The sequence below is a fragment of the Camellia sinensis genome, chromosome 9 (genome assembly GCF_055761805.1).
Source record: "Camellia sinensis isolate YWXY chromosome 9, ASM5576180v1, whole genome shotgun sequence".
NCBI classification, from domain to species: domain Eukaryota; kingdom Viridiplantae; phylum Streptophyta; class Magnoliopsida; order Ericales; family Theaceae; genus Camellia; species Camellia sinensis.
The window spans coordinates 111,179,299-111,199,124 of NC_138969.1; the positions used below are offsets into that span (position 1 = coordinate 111,179,299).

The 19,826-nt window shown below is 37.3% G+C and overlaps 1 protein-coding gene across 14 annotated transcripts in view; it reads left to right on the plus strand.

The window, feature by feature from the left end:
- LOC114271641 (uncharacterized) overlaps nt 1-19,826 on the plus strand; it is a 57,532-nt gene that overhangs the window by 4,716 nt on the left and 32,990 nt on the right. For 9 of the 14 annotated variants that reach the window (XM_082887449.1, XM_082887448.1, XM_082887455.1 and 6 more), the window contains exons 2-4: nt 1,662-1,905; nt 2,683-3,174; nt 16,105-16,254. In XM_082887449.1, coding sequence (XP_082743575.1) covers nt 1,749-1,905; nt 2,683-3,174; nt 16,105-16,254 — 799 coding nt within the window. In that variant the 5' untranslated portion in view covers nt 1,662-1,748. The remainder of the gene's footprint in view (nt 1-1,661; nt 1,906-2,682; nt 3,175-16,104; nt 16,255-19,826) is intronic. The other 5 variants (XM_082887452.1, XM_082887457.1, XM_082887461.1 and 2 more) reach the window with 2 other exon arrangements.

The window sequence follows — 19,826 nt, forward strand, 5'->3', positions numbered from 1 at the left end:
ATCGAGAGTTTGATGGTTTTGTGTTTCTAAGATTTGGGTTTGGTGGGTTTTGACTCCCATTCGAAGCTCAAACTTGAGCAACAATGGAGTTACAGAGATGTAGAGGAGTAGAAGAAGTAGAAAAGCAAAAGTATAACAAGAAAATAGAAAGCAAAGGGAGTGAGGGGCAATCCACGCGGGTCTGCTTTCCTTTCCCAAAAATAGTATTCACCATGTTTGTTTTCAGTTGTTTGAAAACACTTATCAGAAAATTCTACTTTCTTATTTTTTATATTTTTTTTGTTTTTACTAAATTGTTTTAATATCTTAAGTAATTTTTTAAAAATTTTTAGACACACTTAACATAAATACACTTAAAAAGTACAATTTTTGTAAAAAAAAAACTTTAAAAAATCTACTAAATACCAAAAATATAAAAATTCATTATATTTTTCGTATTTTCGTGTATTTATTAATTTTTTAAAATATTTTTTTACAAATATTTTACCTTTTAGATACATCTAAGTAAGGCGCATCTAAAAAAATAAAAAAAAAATGTTTAAAATTTTAAATATATTCACTAAAAATAAAAAAAATATTTGAAAAACAAAAAACTCAGTTTTCAGAAAATTAAATTCACAAAACTGAAACCAAACGCACTGATTGTTTTTATATTAAATTCATAATTTATTTCTAAGACAGAAAGGTTGTGATTACAATTATATTAAATTGATAATTTATTAAATAATGTTGAAATTACAATTATATTTTAATCTTAACATTATTTATACCGTACCTTCAATTACAGACACCCGTTAGTGTATATATATTTTTAAATGGTATTGCTTGGTGTCATATCGAAATCATAAGTGTAAAAGCATGGATTGAATAATGAAGTACAATTTACCTATTTTAAGAATAAAAATTGAAATAAGCATTGAAAAGATCAACCGAACAATAAACTCATTCTGTATCAAAATAATATTTTTTTTTTGAAAATCTATTTTTTTTTATAATACAATTATTAAATTTTAAAAATATTAAAATTTCAAAATTATCCTTTTAGGTGGTGTTTGTTTTGAAGGATTGAGGGGTGAGATTGGACTATTATAGGATTCATATCCTATCCAACTAAATAGTTATTTTCTTACATCTAATCCTATGACTAAACAAATATAGGGTACAAATGCTGTCCAACTAAATAGTCTGGGACAGTGTATCCTATGACTAATAGTTCGGTGGATTTCAATCACCCTTTTCCCAACCTGTGCAAATAAACACACCCTTATAGTATATTTTTGTGAAAATATCAATTGCCATAAGTGTACTTTTTGTATAATTAATAAATTAAAAAAAGAATAAAATAAAAAATTTATATTATTTTATTTCTTAATTTTTGAAAAAAAATTAATATTTTGAAATATTAAAAAATCAAATAAAAAATTAATATTTTCAAATGAATGGAGTAGGTTAATTTTTTCTGAATGAGACTGATTCGCGATTTTTAATTTTTTTTTTATAAAAAAAATTCTAATGATAGAAACAGAGATGAAAACAAAGTTTGACGCGGCACTCTCCTCACCACGAAAAAGGAAGTGGCCACAGAAACTCTATTGACGAGCAAATCTCTCTTTTTATATAAGTGTGGACTTCGAAAAAATATTGAGTATTTTTGTGCATAGTTTGCAGGCAGTGAATTCAGTTTTGAAGACGTTTAGTTGTATGCTACAAGGATCATAAAAGGAAAGTACAAACACTCAAAAGTGCTCATGGCGTCTTCTGATAATGAAAATTATGCAACCAAATTTGTGAATGTCCTTGATATAATACAAGACAAGCCAGCAGCAGCAACAGAAGAAGAAGAAGCAGCAGCAGCAGCAACAAAAGGAGGAGGGGGACAAGAGCAAGGAGGAGAAAGTGGAGAAGGTAATTGATGCAAATATGTAAGACTAATTGATACAAATGTTTTGTTCCAGGCCTAGATGGATTTTGATTTGTGTATGAACTTATTGGTAAGTTTCCCTAATTTAATTATGTGTTGTATTATTCTGCACAATAAGGCTGCGTTTGAAACGTATATTTTGGTAGGAATTATAAAAGAGAAATAGAAAAGATATATGAAATATGAATTAAATATAATTATATGTCATCTATAGACACTTTTCTTTTTTTTTAAATTTTTAAATTTTATTGAAATTCATATTCTACACCTATGTGGTTGGTATTTGTTTTCAAATCCAACAATTCTAAAACATATACGAAAAAAAAAATTCAAAAAACACATTGAATAGTGGGTAGAGTCCACTATAAAAAATGTATATATTTCAACCACATATTTCTTTCATTCATTTTCTAGTTCAATTCCTGGTATATATGTCGGGTTCATAGACATTCTGTTCCAAATTGGGGATAGTTGATTGCCCATGTCGTTCTTAAGATTATCAATTCTGTTTGTACTCAATTCCAAGATTGAGTCGTGTCACTTACGCTATATTTGGTTGGGGGATTTAGAAAATGATTTGAAAAGAGAAAGGGAAAAGTGTGTGAAACTAAATGAAATGTAGGTATATTTTATTCATATTTTATATACATTTTTTTTTTTTGCTTTTTAAATTTTTTTCCAAATTCTTCAACCAAACGCAACGTTAATTTCTGCTGGTTAATAAATATTGTTTGACAATGGGTGGATGGATGCATATGCAGAGAACAAGGATGAGAAATGGAGGTACATACCACTCCTCCATGCTGCACTCAGGGGAGACTGGGATTCCGCCAAAAGAATCTTTGACCAAGATGAAGCTGCATTCACTGCCAATATCACTGATTACGAGGAGACGGCACTCCACGTGTCGGTTTCGAGTGCAAGGTCAATAGATTTTGTAAAGAAGTTGGTGGATTTGATGCCGGCAGAGGCGTTGGAACTGCCTAACGTTTACGGTATGACTGCCCTTCACAATGCTGCAGGAATTGGAAACACCGAGGCTGCGGCTATCCTGGTGGACAAACACCCTGCCTCCTTATATATTTCTGACAATCTTAATTGGTTGCCGCTTCACTGGGCTGCTGATTGTGGACATAAGGAAACCCTTTTGTATTTATTGAGCGTCACAAAGGAGGATCATCCAGTGTCCATGCCATTCGCATGCCCGTCTGGTGCTCAGCTTCTCTCACGTGTAGTAGCTTCCGAATTTTACGGTCAGTCACATCTAATTACTTCGCTTCCTAATTTTAATACAAAGCAGCTTAATCAGAAAGTAATCATCAGAATAACATTGTTCAAATATTATAGACAAACATCATCTATAAATAATTTAGTCATCTCAGATCCATAAAATGCTTAAAATTAGGACTTGTTTGACAATAAAAAGCCAAAAAGTCAAGAGTCAAAAAAAAAAAGAGAGTCAAGTATTCATTTTTAAATTTTATTACTTTTATATTTTTTCTAGTAAAAAAAAAAAAAAATTATTATCAAACACTTCGGTTACATTTGGTTTGCATTTCATAAATAATTTTTTAATTGTTTGTTTAAAGATAAAAAATAATTTGATAAAAATAAATATAAAAAAAATAATTTTAAAATTGTTAAAACAAACCACTTTCCAAAAGAAAGTATAAGTCAACGGTAGACACAAGTTGGCTAAGAGGTGGTGGCCATAGCCCTCGCATCCATTTTGAAATGGAAAATGACATGCAAGTTCATTTTTTAAATTTAATGATGTGTAAATGATATGATTGATTGATGATTGATAAGATATGAGAGAAAGTGTTACCTTAGATATCCTAATTGCTGGTCACATCATTAGACTTAAAAATTGGATTTAATTTTTAGACTTGTATAGCAATATCTTTTTGAAATACTTGATTAATATGTTTGTTCTTTAGATGTGTAATTTATATATTGACCTCTCCAAGTACTTGTTTGAAGCCTTTAGCTAGAGTTACACTATAATATACACTATTTGTGGGTGTTGATTTCCGAACTCATAACCAATCAGATCTCTTGGTCGAGATCTCTAGAATTTAGCTAGTGAGCATACGGTATAATAGATTAAGCCCAACACCTGAAAGCAAGAAGAAAAGAATATCGCGGTGGCTCGTCCATCCCGGGCATTCCGATGATTAAGTCAATCACTCATCTCACAATAAACAATAGCTCAAACAACTAAATCTTAATAACTCACAAGATAAAACATACCTTAGACCCACATGGGTGCCTTACTTTTATAAGAGTCAATGTCAATCTTACCGTAGAAGTCTCATTCCATGGAACTTCCACTGTAGCAGTTATCCAGGACTCACATCTAAATAAGGATGATATCTCCTAAGAGCCTTATCCCTATCCCAACAGGGTTTCTCTACACATCTGGGACTCTTGTTCTTTATCCGATTATCTCAGATCCAGAAAATATCGCACCATATCTTGGAAATTTAGTTTACTCCTGTGACACATTAGCAATATGTCCCTTCCACGTGGCACCTCGACCATCAACCTCGGCCACATGGATGACACAAAAAATTATGTACACACAGCTACCCCCTAGTTTTTATTACCTCGCCAACCTGAGGTGATGGAACCTACATCATTCAACTTCGAGCACGTCGGATGGGCATCATACTAGAAGATACACTTCTTTCGAGATCAAAACTCGCTGACATCAGAGAACCAAGACACAAGTGTCCATTCGGGTAGAATCAGAAACCAACATGTCTTGACTCAAAATGCATCATCTCATCCAAGATTGCATCACTAGCTAAGGTCATAGCCCACTAGTCTAAAATGTCCAAGAGATCTTGACCCACGCCACATGACGTCTTCCGGCATCAGTACGGGCACGTCTTCCAAGGCATTCGATTCATTGCTTTTCTGCCCTTTCACTTTTTGCTAAAACCCTTTTCCTCTCTCTTCGTCTCTTCACTTCGCATTCCTTATCTTTCTCTCTTTACTCAGACATTCTCTCTCCAAAACTCTCTCAAACGGCTATTGCCAAACCTTCAAATACTTTGTAACTACTCTATTTGACCATCTCTGGCGAACGAACCTCCATTATGTTCCAATTAATTAGCACGCTGCATCTCGACGATCAAGAATCTGACCTCTGTTTCTCTGATTTTGACTTGTAAATTCCCTATACTGTTAATTTCAGTTTCAACCTTCCTTGTTCTTCACTTTTCTTGAATATGTATCTCGAATTTCAATCAAACTTGATCATGTTGGGCACATTTTCCTTATCATTGCATTTGATTTTTTCTCGAATTCTTCAAGATTTTGAAACATCTTGCATCTGTTCTTGAATGCTCCATGTTAACGTTCTTTGTGTTCGATGTTTCTACATTTTTCATGCTTCGAATTGACCTTGAATCTCATACATCCTTTGAATTCATTACTTCTGTCCTGTTCATACTCTAAATCTGCTTTTACTCTATTGACATTTCTAGATTTCTTGCATTCCTGCACACTTAGATTTAGGCTTGGGATTTGCTAGATTTTAGGAAAACTTAAACAATCTGTGTTCCAAAACCTTTATCTGAACACTAAAATCCTCAAACCCATAATTTTTTGAAGCTCCACCAGAAACACTAGGACCAGAATCCCCAAATCTCTAAAACAAGTTTAGGCAAAAGACTTCCAACAATTAGTCGATATAATGGGTATGCATAGGTGGAGAATAGATAACCCAACCAAACTAGGATATTTCTGCCAAGAATTCGACGTGCCAGCCGACATCCACATTAGGCTAGCCGAGAAAATTGACCCACGCATCCCGAATGGGAACTCCATGCCCTTCACAGTAGTAGCGATCCTTGAAAATGGAGTCAAATTCTCTCTCAACCCTATGTTTCACAAACTTCTTGCCTTCTAGAAGCTTACCCCAATGCAGTTGGCTATAAACACTTTTAGGATAGTCACGGCATAGCTGAGCTAACTAGCTGACATGACGCTAGGATAACCTTAGAGGACATCCAATATTGCTACACGATGTGCAAATTTACCTCCACACACGGCATCACATACTACTTGAAGTCAAGATCTACTTCCTAAAAAGTCATCGCCGAACTCCCAGACTCGAATAAAGGTGCTGGTGAGGATTTCCTCATTGTCTTGGGCAATTGAGAATTTGCCTATGATGATATCCAACGTCTCTTTCCCTTGCCTAGAGACCAATTAGAGAGTGACCAGGGTAAGCCCTAGTCTCTCCAAACTTTCATGCCTAACTCAGACATCTTACACTTATACAAATTTTTAATCTGTTTCCTATGTTTTTTAGTTATTGAACAACCAAGTAAGGCCGTTAAAAGAAATTCAACCGCTCAGGTTGAGATTCAGAAGCTTCTGGATCTCCCGCTAAACCAAAGGAAAGCTCTCATCATTCTCAACTACATTCCCACATACAAGTCCCTACTTCCCGACGTCTCTTTAAAGATTTGAAGCTAAACTCCACCATCACCAATAACTCCATCATCAACACGCTAAGACCAAGGTTCCATTTCTGACCCAACCGATCAGCCATCCACATCGGCTTAACGAATCCCATCATCCCAGCACAAACGACGTCGCTGACTTTCTAACGCTCCAGCTGCAAGGAAAAGGAGCAGAAAATGCCAAGGCTACAACTTACCAGCGTACGACCTTGAGAACCCTCCTAAAGCTCTATGAGCTATCAAACATCGGACCAGAGTCACCATCGTGGCCACCTCTAAAGAGATGGTTCGCAAACCCGCAATCGCCAATGACCTGCTCGCCGGCATTCCCGATGTCATCACTGTCTAATCCTCCCCTTCTCCACAAACGGTTGAGAAGGAAAAGAGGATAAAGAAGGCCAAGGCCAAAACCACAGTCACTCCTTCCTCTGAAGAGAAAGATCTAAAGGATTCTATAAAAATCTCGAAGATGGCTAAGTTTGAGAAGAGACAAACCACTGACTCTGCCGAGGCCCCTCAGCCAAAGCGCGCTAACCCATCCACCGCATAGAGCTTTTCGGACGCCTACATCCCCAACTTGACAATCGAAGGTCGGCCAATCAAGTTGACTGATAGTGCCTCCAGTAATCTTGAGATTGCCGCCATTTTCTCAATTGTCATGCTGCTTCCTAGCGACATGGATTCCATTGCCGACTTCAATGAGTACGAACACTTCGCCTACATGATGAGGAACTTTGTAGTGGTAAGTCACTTTCCTTTTTTGAATTCATTTCTGCATCAATACTTAGAATTATTTTGCTAATCCTTTCTTTTCTTTCTGCAGGCTATCTAGCATGCGCATGCCTTCGGCTTCAAGGCCGAGCTCATGAAGAATGACCTCAATAAGAAAACATAAGAGGCTACAGACTACTTGTACAAGTTGAACAAGTTTGAAGAGTTTGTGAGGAGGCACATGGACAAGGCCAGGCACGCCATGTAGGATGCCACAAAGGTCGAGGCTGCTGTAAAGGCCGCCTAGGAAAAGGTTGCCTTGGCTATCAAACAGTTGGCTGAGGCCGAGGCGAAAAAAGAAAAGGAGATCAAAGGGCTGATGAAAAGGCTTATGAACAAGACCAAGCCGACATATAGGAGCAGTACCAGAAACAAGTGGTCCATGCCTGTAACAAAGGCTACCAACTGGGATGGGCCACTCTACTTGGCATGCTAGATCTCCCTGAGGATTCGCCACTTCGGGACCTATCCAAGCTCAATCTGCCATTCCATCCCCCAGTTGTCGAATTCGAGGAGAGGAAAGCCGAAGAAGATGATGACAGTGAAAACGGTGTCGAGGTTATAAAGGCCAAGTCCCTAACTTTGAACGAGTAGGTATTGGACCTCACTCATGGGGACGACAAGGAAGTTGCTTAGAGCACTTCTTCGACAAAAGAGGCTAACATATCTGTAGTTGAGAGGAGCGCAAAGGAGACTTTGAAGCAAATTGACGAAGAGATAGTAGTCGACAAGGCTAAAATGGCTGTTGAATCAAGTGCTCTACCGATATCCCATGTATCTCAATCCGAGACAAGTGGCAAAGAACCAGTACCTAGCACTTAGGATTTTCTACTTTTTACTTTTCTTTCCTTTTGTAACGAACCATCTCTTTGGTTTATGTCTTAACAAGGCCAAAGTGTCTTCACTTGTAACCGAACAACTTAAATGAATACAAGTCTGTTGAGTTGATTGCTTTTATTGTCTTGAATGCATGCCTCCCTTTACTATCTTGTTTGTATCAATCTTAGTCTTTACAAAAATTTTCTAAGTATAAGGCTCAGCCTTAGTGCACTGACAGTACTAGCTACTTTAGCTTTTCGTACAAACTAGTAAGGTTCGATTGTCTGAAATCATGGCTAGTTTCATTCTCTAAATTAGTTCAGCTTTTCCATTGTGGCAAGCCTAAGTTAAATGTCTTGTTCCTCGTTGGAACATCACATCAGCAAGATTTTATACAAACAACAATATACAAGGAAAAATTTGAACTAGTATTTCATTAATCAGTACTTCGGCTAATCATCTTCTAAAATATATCAGAAAGAAGAACAACAAACAAAGAAAACTAATGAATGAAAAACATCAAGTTACTAGTATTCCACAATCTTGGCAATTCCTTGCCATCACTGTCTTCTAGTTAATATGCCTCGTTTCCGACAACCGAGATGATTCTATGTGGTCCTTCCTAGTTTGGGCCAAGTTGACCCTCCCTAGGATCTTTCTTGTTGCCGACCACTTTCCTCAACATGAGGTCTCCCACGTGGAATTCTCTAGGATTCACCTTCTTGTCGTAGGCTCTGGCCAACCTTTGCTGGTATTTCCCCTGTCGAATTGCTACTTGTTCTCTTCTGTCTTCAATCAGATCAAGATCTCGGGCTAGAAAAGCCTCATGTGTACCATTCTTCACTGCCTGGGTTCAGACTCCAAGAATGTTGATTTCTAACGGTATTACAACCTCAATGGCATAGGCCATGGCAAAAGGTGATTCTCTAATTCATCTTTTTGATGTAGTGCGGTATGTCCACAAGACATTAGGCAGTTCTTCAACCCACTTGCCCTTGGCGTCTTGTAGTCTCTTTTTTGTGCCATCCATGATGGTTTTATTTGAGGCTTGACCATTGCTTTGAGGAAAACTTTCCGTTGAGTAGTAATTCTTGATCTTGTAGTTGGCACAAAACTTTTTTATTATCTTGCTATCGAATTAAGTGGCATTGTTTTCCACAATGGCTTTTGGAATCCCAAATCTGGTGATAATGTTCTTCCAGATGAAATTCTTGACTTCCACATCTCAGATTTTGGCTAATGGTTTAGCTTTTACCCACTTCGTGAAGTAATCTATAGTTACCAACAAGTATTTCCTCTGTCTAGCCGCTTTGGGCAATTGCCTAATAAGATCCATTCCCCACTAGGAAAATAGCCAAGGGGTGGACACCAGATTCAAGTCCCCATTTGGCTGGTGTATTAAGGGTGCAAACCTTTAGCACTTGTCACATTTCTTGACATAGGCTTCTGCATCTTTCTGCATGTAGGGCCACCAGTACCCTTGGGTTATGGCTTTATGGGCAAAAGATATTCCCCTGAATGGCTTCTACACACTCCTTTATGGATCTCAAATAAAAAAAAATTCAACATGGTGAGGGTGCATACATCGCAGTAGGGTTCTAGTGAAGGACCTTCTATACTGATGTCCTTCGGTTGACAAGCAAACCTTGCAGACCTCAGCTTGATCCTGTGTGCCTTCTTTTTGTCTTCGGGCAGCTTATTATCTCTGATGAACCTAACCAAGACATCCATCCAGCATGGGCCTAACTTTATGCACATGGCCTCTTATTCTATTATTAGGGGTTCAACACTTGGACTCGACAAGTAGTCCACTATTATTGTTCTCGGAGAGTCTGACTTTATGGATGAAGCTAAATTTGCTAGTGCGTCTACATGGTTGCTATCATCTCAGCATACCTGTTGGAGCCGGCAACTTCTAAACTGAGCTAGTAACTTGATGACCACTTTGACAAAGGCCATAGTTCTCTTATCTCGGGCGATGTACTCGCTCGTTGCTTGGTTCACAATAAGTTGGGAGTCAGAATAGACTACCACCTCGTCGGCTCAGGCTGCTACGACTATCTTTAATCCAGCAATCAATGCCTTGTAATCTGCTTCATTGTTCGAAGCCTTAAACCCCAATTTGATCAATTGTTCTAGAATCTGTCCATCTGAAGTGATCAGCACAAATCTTTTTCCCGCTTCGTGCCCATTCGAGTTGTTATCGATAAATAGATGAAAGGACTCGCCGATGTATGTCACAGGGTTTAAGCTTCTCAACCTTTCTCTTCTTGGTCCCCTTGTCTTCAGTTGGGTTCTGTATTGCCAATTGAGTCTCTTCCAATTCTGCTGTGCTTGCAAGGCCGAGGTTTATAAGCTTCGGCCTCAGACTTGCATTTGGGGTAAACTCTGCAATGAAGTCGGCAAACACCTGACCTTTGATGGGCCTGTATTCTATGTCATACTGGCCTAGAACAATGGTGCAACGTGCTATCCTTCCAGACAAGTCTCCATACTATAAAAGAGATTTCAGTGTGTGCTTTGTAAGCACAATGATCCTGTGAGCTTAAAAGTAGTGGTTCTGTTTGTTTGATGCCAACACCAGTGTGAGCATTAATTTTTCCAGAGGTAAGTACCTCATCTCCGCACTTGCCAAGTTCTTGCTTACATAATACACTGGCTTTTGGTTCCCTTCTTCTTCTTGGATGACCACTACACTGACTGCATGTTTTGAGATTGTCAAGTACAAAAAAAGTTCTTCTCCTAGGATTGGGGTTGACAATAGTGGGGGAGAGGTCAAGTACTTTTTCATGTTGGCCAATGCGACTTCACATGCTTCTGTTCACAAGAAATTTGTGGCCTTTTTCAACAGCTGGAAGAATGGTCTACATTTATCAGAACTTCAGCTAATGAATTTGTTCAAGGCCGCTGCGGACTCTTAAGGTTAAGGATGGCCTTTATCTGATCAAGGCTTGTTTTAATTCCTCTCCTGGTCACTAGGGTATCCTAAGAATTTACTTCGAAAACACACTTGGAGGCATTCAACCGACGCTGATATGCCTTCAAGATGTCAAACACCTCTTTAAGGTCGGCTATATGGTTAGTAGGTTCCTTGCTTTTCATGACTATGTCGTCAATGTAGACTTTCACGGACTTCCCAATTAGATGTTTGAACATCTTGGTTACTAGTCTTTGAACATCTTGGTAATAGTAGAGTCCCTTTGGAGTGATGAATGTCGTATTCTCTTCATCCGGTACAAACATGGCTATCTGATGATAACCTCTGTACATATCAAGAAAGCTCATCTTTCCATGTCCCGAGGTGGCATCTACCAGTTGGTCTATCTTGGGCAAAGGGAAGCAGTCTTTCGGGCAAGCCTTGTCCAGGCTTGTGAAGTCAATGCAAACCCTCCACTTCCCATTCTTCTTTTTGACTACCATCGTGTTTGACAACCATGTCGGGTAGTTTACTTATTGGATTGCCTTTGCTTCCAACATCATTTCCACTTCCTCCTCCACGGTTTCTACATAAATCATAGTTGGTCTTCTTGCTCTTTGAATTACTAGCTCGGCTGACTTGTTCACATTAAGTTTGTGACAGGTGACCTCAGACTGATCACCGGCATCTTGTATGATGTCCACCTCTATGTTCTCCCTTAAGAACGCCTCCAACTTCTTGTCTTCTTCCTCAACTAAGCCTGAGTCGAGAAGGAAGTATCTCTCTTCATTGCCTTCCTTTACCAGGATCTTTTTAAGAGATTCTTAGCTTTTTTTTAGTCGGCTCTTTGCTGACATCATCCAAGATTACTCGGCTTTCATTTTCCACTTCGGCTGTCTTTGCTTCTCTTACATTACAAGTGTTTTTCATCGTGGCCATCGAACAATTTTTTGCTTGAACCTGATACCCTCTTATCTCCTTAATCCCAAACTCTATTAGGAATTGCTGCAGTTGATGCAAGGTAGATGGGATAGCTTTCATGGCATGCAAACAAGGTCTACCAAAAATAATGTTGTATGGGGATGGTGTGTCAATCATGGTGAAATTCGTCACTATGATCTTTGTCTCAGCCTAAACCTCCAAATACGTGGTTACAAGGGTCTATGTCAACGTCCCATTAAACCCGACCATGGGGCTATTGGACTGCTCCAGATCGTCTCTATGAAGGCCAAGCTCCCTGTAAAATCGGACATACATGATGTCGCAGGAGCTGCCTTGGTCAACGAGTATCCTTCTGACTTGGCACTCTCTGATCTTCAAAGTCACCACTAGAGCATCATTGTGTGGATGCTGGACTACCTCTAGGTCTTCTTCCGTAAAGGAGATCGTCGACCCTCGACTTCTCCTTGTATAGGGTTTCTTCTGTTGAACCTGGAGGACATGTTGTAGATTTCTAACTTTCTGCATCTCTTCTTAGATTTCACTCACGTTGACATGGAGTAGATCACGTTACTGACTCGTGGTCTATCTCCCTGGGGTGCTGGTGGAGGTGGTGGTGTTTCTGCCAGTGCCTAGGTTAGTTTTTCCTGTTCTGCCATCGTCTTTTCCTTGTCCACCAAGTCCCTTTAATGCTCTTACCTTACAAGGTCCTCTAGCAATTGTTTCAAAGCTCGGCACCCTTGGGTCATGTGCCCTGATTCATCATGGTAAGCACGATTTCTATCACGAAATTTACCATGGGCTCCTCTGGAATCTTCTGTGGTTGCCTAAAATAGGGTTGGTTCTTGATTCTCTCCATGATCCTGTAGATCGGTATCTTAAAGATTGTGGAGAGTGCTTGCATGGATTTCAGCCTTAGCTTACCATGCTATGCATTGGCCCCCACTTCAACCTCACCTGGGTGAGCCATTTCTCTTCTCCTGTTTCATTGTGCTCGCTTTCTTTGACTTCTTGTCTTCCTCAGCCCTGACATACTTCTCAATCCTTGCTATCAGATCCTCCATGATTTTGGGGAGGGTCTTGGCAAGGGATTGCCGAAGTGGGCAGTCTTTCCTCTAGGCCGTTCTTGAAAGAAATAACCACCAATTCCTAGTTACAAGCCGAGATCCAGTTGTAAACCCCATAATGCCTCTTGGCATAAACCTTAGGACTTTCGCCATTGTCAATCTTTAATGCCAATAGGGAGCGACCCTCAAAGGCTGCAGTTTGTTTGTCACAAATCTGGCCATGAACATCTCGACTAGGCCTTCACAGCTTTTGACTAATCCCTTCGATAACTTTAGGAGCCAGTATGAAGCTATCTCTCCAAAGGTTGACGGAAAAACCTAACACAACAACTGTTCATTCCCACTCCACAAGGACATTGCATTCAAATATTGACAAACATGAAAGTTTGGATCAGATTTATCGTCGTATACCTGGAATCTAGGCATGGAAAACCTCTTTGGTGCTTCAAATGCATCAAGGTCTATTGAGAATGGTGATTTCGGTTGGGAAGCTGACATGACCTCGGCTCCGTTCTTTTTTCTCTAGAGATAATCCCTCAAGTCCTCATTTGTTCGTCCTAGTCCTCTACTATCAATCAACTTCATTCTCTTCAGCATGCAACTGGCAATGCACGGGTGTGTCCTTTTAGATCTCTCAACTTCCACTATTTTTTCTAGGCAGTGGCCTTGTCCGTTTCCTTGCCGAGATCTCCTGCTTTGGGATCCTCCACCCTCTGGGATTCTTCTCTTCTTGGATTAACTTGTATTGTGTTGAGAACGCCGGGGTGAGTTCGAAAACCTCCTGTCATGTTGTGGGATGGCCGGGATCGTGACCTGCTCCCCTTGTGAGGTGCCAATGTTTATTGTAGCTGGTGGTGTTTCCCGTAGAGGCAACGCCTAGTGCATTACCTTGCTATGCATCATGAAGTTCACTACTGATTGCAAGTATGTTGGTTTACTCGCATGTTCCTTTGCTTCGCTGCCCCTTTGCATACAACGCTCCTTCTAGATCTAGAAGTAGCGCACGCTATAATAGTCATCGTTACCCTTTTTTTGGCTGGCATAGCCCTCGGCGGTGTTCGTTCTTGGATCTACTTCCTACACTTCCTCTTTGTTGTCTCCCACGACATTGGGATCGACACGCTTCTCGTCTTCGGTGTACAAGTCATCCTCAACTCTTATTTCCTACCCGACATTGTTTATCTATCATTGCTAAGTTCCCACAGACGATGCCAAATTGTGAGTATTGATTTCTGACCTCACAACCAATCAGATCTCTTGGCCGAGATCTTTGAAACTTAGCTAGAGAGCATTTGACATAATAGATTAAGCCCAACACTTGAAAGCAAAAAGATAAGAATACCGCGGTGACTCATCTACCCGGGGACACTCCGACGATTAAGTCAGTCACTTATCTCACAATAAACAACAGCTCAAATAGCTAAATCTCAATAACTCACAAGATAGAACATACCTTGGATCTACGAGGGTGCCTTACTTTTATAAGAGTCAGTGTCCATCTTACCCTAGAAGTCTCATTCCATGGAACTTGCAGTGTAACAATTATCCAAGACTCCCATCTAGATAAGGATGATATCTCCTGAGAACCTTATCCCTATCCCAACAAAGTTCTTCTACACATCTAGGACTCCTATCCTTTATCCGATTATCCCGGATCCCGACAATACCACACCATATCTCGGCAATGTAGTTTACTCCTGTGATACCTCGACAATATGTCCTTTTCCACATGGCACCTCAACCATCAACCTCGGCCACGTGGATGACACCAAAAATTATGCCCCCACACTATTAATATGCAAGTTATTGTCTAATTTAATGTTAGTTACCAATTATTATGGTATTTAGTTATGGGCTATTACGGGAAAATGCTAGCAAATTATTAAATGAAAATTAGTTACATTCCATTATCATTTTGATTATATATCAAAATGGGATTCGTTATAATTTATTGTTGTGACTTTGGCTATGACCAAAATGGGCTTTGGTTTTTACTTTAATCGGTGTTAGTTAGGATTCAGTGTTGCTATAATCAATGTGAAAAAAAAATAATTATATGTTATTATGTTTTGATTATATATTTTGTACAATGTCTAAAAGAAGTTTATTAATTTTTACGTACAAAACTATGGTAATAGTGTGACAAAATAAATTTTACAGTTAATATTTTTACTGTAAATAATTTGGCCCCATCTTAATAAGATTTATGTGTCCGCCGCTTGTATAAGTTTCAATTTATAATTTATTTACAATCCGTTTGTTTGTATAAATTTTATTTTTAGAAATTATATTCAGTAAAAATGTCATCTACACAAATTCTATGTTTGGTTGCAATTCTAAAAACCATATGATAGTGGTGGAACCGGGAAAATGTCATTCAGCTTCAAAAAATAAAAAAAATATTTTATGTTCAAATAATCAATTATTTTTTATATTGACTAAAAAGGATAAAGTTTTTGTTAATTAATTAATTATTATTATTAACTTTTTTTTTTTTTTTTTAAAACACCAAATACCAAAAGACATTTGTTTTTCACTGAAACAAACATATGGTTATTAGAGGTCATGTATCATACAAGCTTAGAGAGACATGCATGATATGAATGAGAGATACTTGTCCAGAAGTATGAGTACCTGCTTTGTATGGTAAGTTGACTATTATATATATATATATATGTATGTATATATATATTTGAGAAATATTTTTAATTATCCAATTTATTTCATCTATTTATTTATTTTTTAATACAATAAGGTCATGTTTGATTCATATGACTAATAGTGAAGTATTAATAATTCTATTAAATTAGTGTGGTATTCACTATCCAATTGGATTAATATCCATTGGATTAATAATTTCACCCCTACCCCATTACTAATAATCCTATAAATTTGTTGGATTAATTATCCATTGGATTAATAATCTTAAACTAAAATATTAAAACAAATATAGAATAATTGAGCCTACGGATTAATAATCCCAATCCCATACTCTAATCCACCCAATCAAACATGCCCTAAAAGTATGTCTGTATGTAGGACCACTATATGTAAAACAAAATTGAGACTTACCATACAACATGGGAAAACAAATGAGAGACGAAGTGATTAGCCAAATAATTTGATGATATTTAGCCTTTTTTATTTTTTATATTTTAATTTTAATTTTATTTAATTTTATATTTTTTACAGATATAGCTTTGAATTTGGTTCGTCGCTATCCCGAATTAGCTATGTCAAAATTAGACGATGGTAAGTACGCCTTGCAAGCTATGGCTTACAGTGCCTCTGCATTCTCAAGTGGTAGTCGCCTGAATCGTTGGCAACACTTAATCTATTCTTGTGAGTTTCTTTTCTAACAACCTTCTCATTCTTTTTGCTTTTGCATGAGCTACCATTAGAGCATGAAATAAATCTGGGTACAAACCGTTATTTTCTCTCCATTTTACTCCAAATATACTTCCTTTACTCACTTTATATATGGAGAGGAGTGTATATAGAGTAAAGTCGAGTGACAATAGTAACTGCATAATAAAAACACAAAAATGAGTGTATTTAGAACAAACTGGAGTAGGAATAATGACCCTATATATATATATATATATATATCTATATATATTTATATTGTTATGTTATTTTTGGGCAATTTGATTTGTGGTTTGGTTCAAATCTCTTATGTTGTGTTTGGTCGGAGGATTTGAGGAGAGAGTTGGAAAGAGAAATGGAAAAGGTAGGTGAAATGTGAATAAAATATACTTACATTCCACCTAGTTTCATACACATTTTCCTTTTCTCTTTCCCTTTCCCTTTCCAAATCCCTCCTTAAATCCTTCAATCAAACACAACATTAGTGTTCGTGAGCTCTAGAAGAGGACCTCTGTGAGCACTTTTCAAAAAGAGAGAACAATAGTTTTAGAACAGTGAACTTTACCCCCTTTTTTTTTCCCCTGTTAGCAGATGTTGTTTATTTACTTTATATAATCTGAAATCATATGTTAATTAGCTTAATTTCTTATTATTTTTAATTATTTGTGCTTAATTAAAGAATTCTCACCAGAAATCACGTTGATCAAGCGTGTTTCTAATGCGACCTCCAAGCAAGTTAACTGGCCACAAACATTATCCTTGAAACTTAACCTCATGCTTAAACAAATGCTGCATATAACGTCCTATTTCCTAGTCTTTCTATATGCATGCATCCTCACCAAACGAAGCAAAACCCATTATGGTAAAAACCACATTTCACGCGCTAAATATTTTCAAATTTGATATCTCTGATACTAAGTTGTCACACTCCCAAATTTCATTTCTCAAATCAATTTCCAAATCTCTTTTTCTTAAAGTCCATTTCCAAATTACTGTTGCAGAAGCAAGACAAGATAGATAAGATAAAGTTCCCTCTTGCATAAATGAAATAATAGAATGTTCACATACCAATTATAATACATGTCCTTAGGCTTACAAGTTCCCTCTTGCATAAATGAAATAATAGAATGTTCACATACCAATTATAATACATGTCCTTAGGCTTACATTTTGAAATTTTAGATAAAGATAATCACAATGAATAAAATACAGTATGTTTACAAAAATTGGCCTTTTTGCCTACAATCAACTAGTTTTCAAATCCATAATAAATTAACTCCATAATTTTTGGACGACGCGTATGGTTTTGCACTTGAAAATTTGTCTAATAATAGGGATGAACACAAAGGTCCAGTAGAGATTCACAGTGATTCCAAAAAATAAGATCTATAGATATATGTTATCATGAACGCTTTTGAATGGTAAGTAGCTATATAATGTGTCATTTTATACCCAAAATAAACATACATAAATATATATCTTTTTCACAGAAATTCCACTTTGATAATTCAACAAAAACTCATTTCTTACCTTTTCATCTTGTCATTAATGGTCCAAAAGAATTCTTCAAATCTCTTTTACTTTAGAAATGGCTCTTACACCACTCAATCATACACACATTCTAATCCATAACCAACACCGACTATCACACAACGAATGTCAACTTACTATAATTCTTATAACACCAATTATACACACCGACATCTATCATACTATCAAACAATTAAAAAGAATCCAATTCTTTATGACACTATGCCAACTATACACAACACTAATTTATTTACACACATAGACCCATCTATCTTAATATCATTAAATCCATTCAATTTTGACAAATCTTATAATAGCATTACATTTTCCCACATTTACCGATCTCAACACGGAAGGACAATTGGGCACCTTTCAATTCTCCACAGAACTTGTATTAAGTCATCAATTCCACAACACGCTTTATCAGGCACAAACCAGTGGACCCTAGCTCAATGCGCTACGCTTTACGGTTGTTATTCTAAAGGAACGTGCAACCTCCACACGATTTACCAGGGGCAAACTAGAAAGAATCGTAATCTATCTCAAGGCGCTACCCTTTACTGGTCACAAGCTAGAAGGAAATGGACTTTTTGTATCATTTAATATCACACGATTTACCTGGTGCAATCCGTAAGGAACTTGACACCTATGTCAAAGTGTCACGCTTTACTGGGTGCTAACTAGAAGGTAACAGACCCTCTATATAGCACTTCATCCCTCAACTCGTCATGTTACCACATCATTCGAATTTATGAAGTTAAATCAACATCCCATAACACATATAACCTATTTTACAATATTCAATACCATCCTCCACTGATGATCAATGATAAAACCTTTACACAGTTAATGACATGAGTTCTTAAGAATAAAATAATGTGAGTCTCATAACATTTCGATATTTCAATATCATCACCCATTTCTAGAGTTAGATCAACAAGCATAATGTCACACTTCTCATAATTTCTTTCACCAATTCCAATTACCAACTTCCACAAAGGCTAATTTTACAACAATCGTTTCTCTCTTCCTCATATTCAAAATTTCTATTCACAATAATTAATATAACTACAATTTTGAAATTATCAACTTATCTCATTCCACAACGGTATTAAACAAATAGAAATTAGGGCTTTTTACTTTAAATTGCATAAACATATTCTAATAACTTAAAACTTCCATAATCTACATTAAATCGTAATCTTATCTTCTTTATTTCAAAACCCCACAACTTTCTTTTACATGCATTCCAAAAATTTCTTTCAAAAATAATGTTTTTATGCAATAGAAAAAATACCGCACATTTATCTATACGAAAGTATTAAAGGGAAGTATGGAAATTCCTACCTCAAGGGAGAAAATCGATGAGAGAAGACCCACGAAGTGATGTCATGGAAAACACGATCCAATTGGTTCAAAATGTCGATCTCACCGTGCTCTACGCTTTGCCTCTAGAATTAGGGGTAGATTTTTGGTGAAAATAGATGAATTCTAGATTAGAAAAACTTAGAGGGTCGGCAATGGAGAAAATAGAAATAAGGGAGAGAGAAAAGTGAGAAAAATCTAACCCAAAAAGAGGATTTAAAGTGACTAATTTCGAACAGACCCCTTGAAAGGTTATTCTTGCGCTTGAGTGGTGAATGAATGATTGCAACATCTCAGGCTGCGTTAGGGATAGACTGCTCAAGCGGACAAACCTACACTTGAGTGGAAAATTCAAACACTAACGATCTCAGGCTGTAGACCAAACTACTGGATTGTTTGAAAGACCGCTTGAGCTCTCACTCTTGCGCTCAAGCGAATGAGAGATTTTAAAAGTGTAACAACCTTCCCACCTTAAGAAATTTTGCCCCCAAAATTGAGGTTACACCAATGGTCACAGAGGTAATCACAAAGAACCACAACTATCAATATAAAATCTAAATCGATGCTTGAGTTAGTCTATCGGAATTTGTTCTTTCAGCTTGGCGCCCAAAGACACTCAAGTAACGAAGATAACAAGATAATGGGACAGTGAG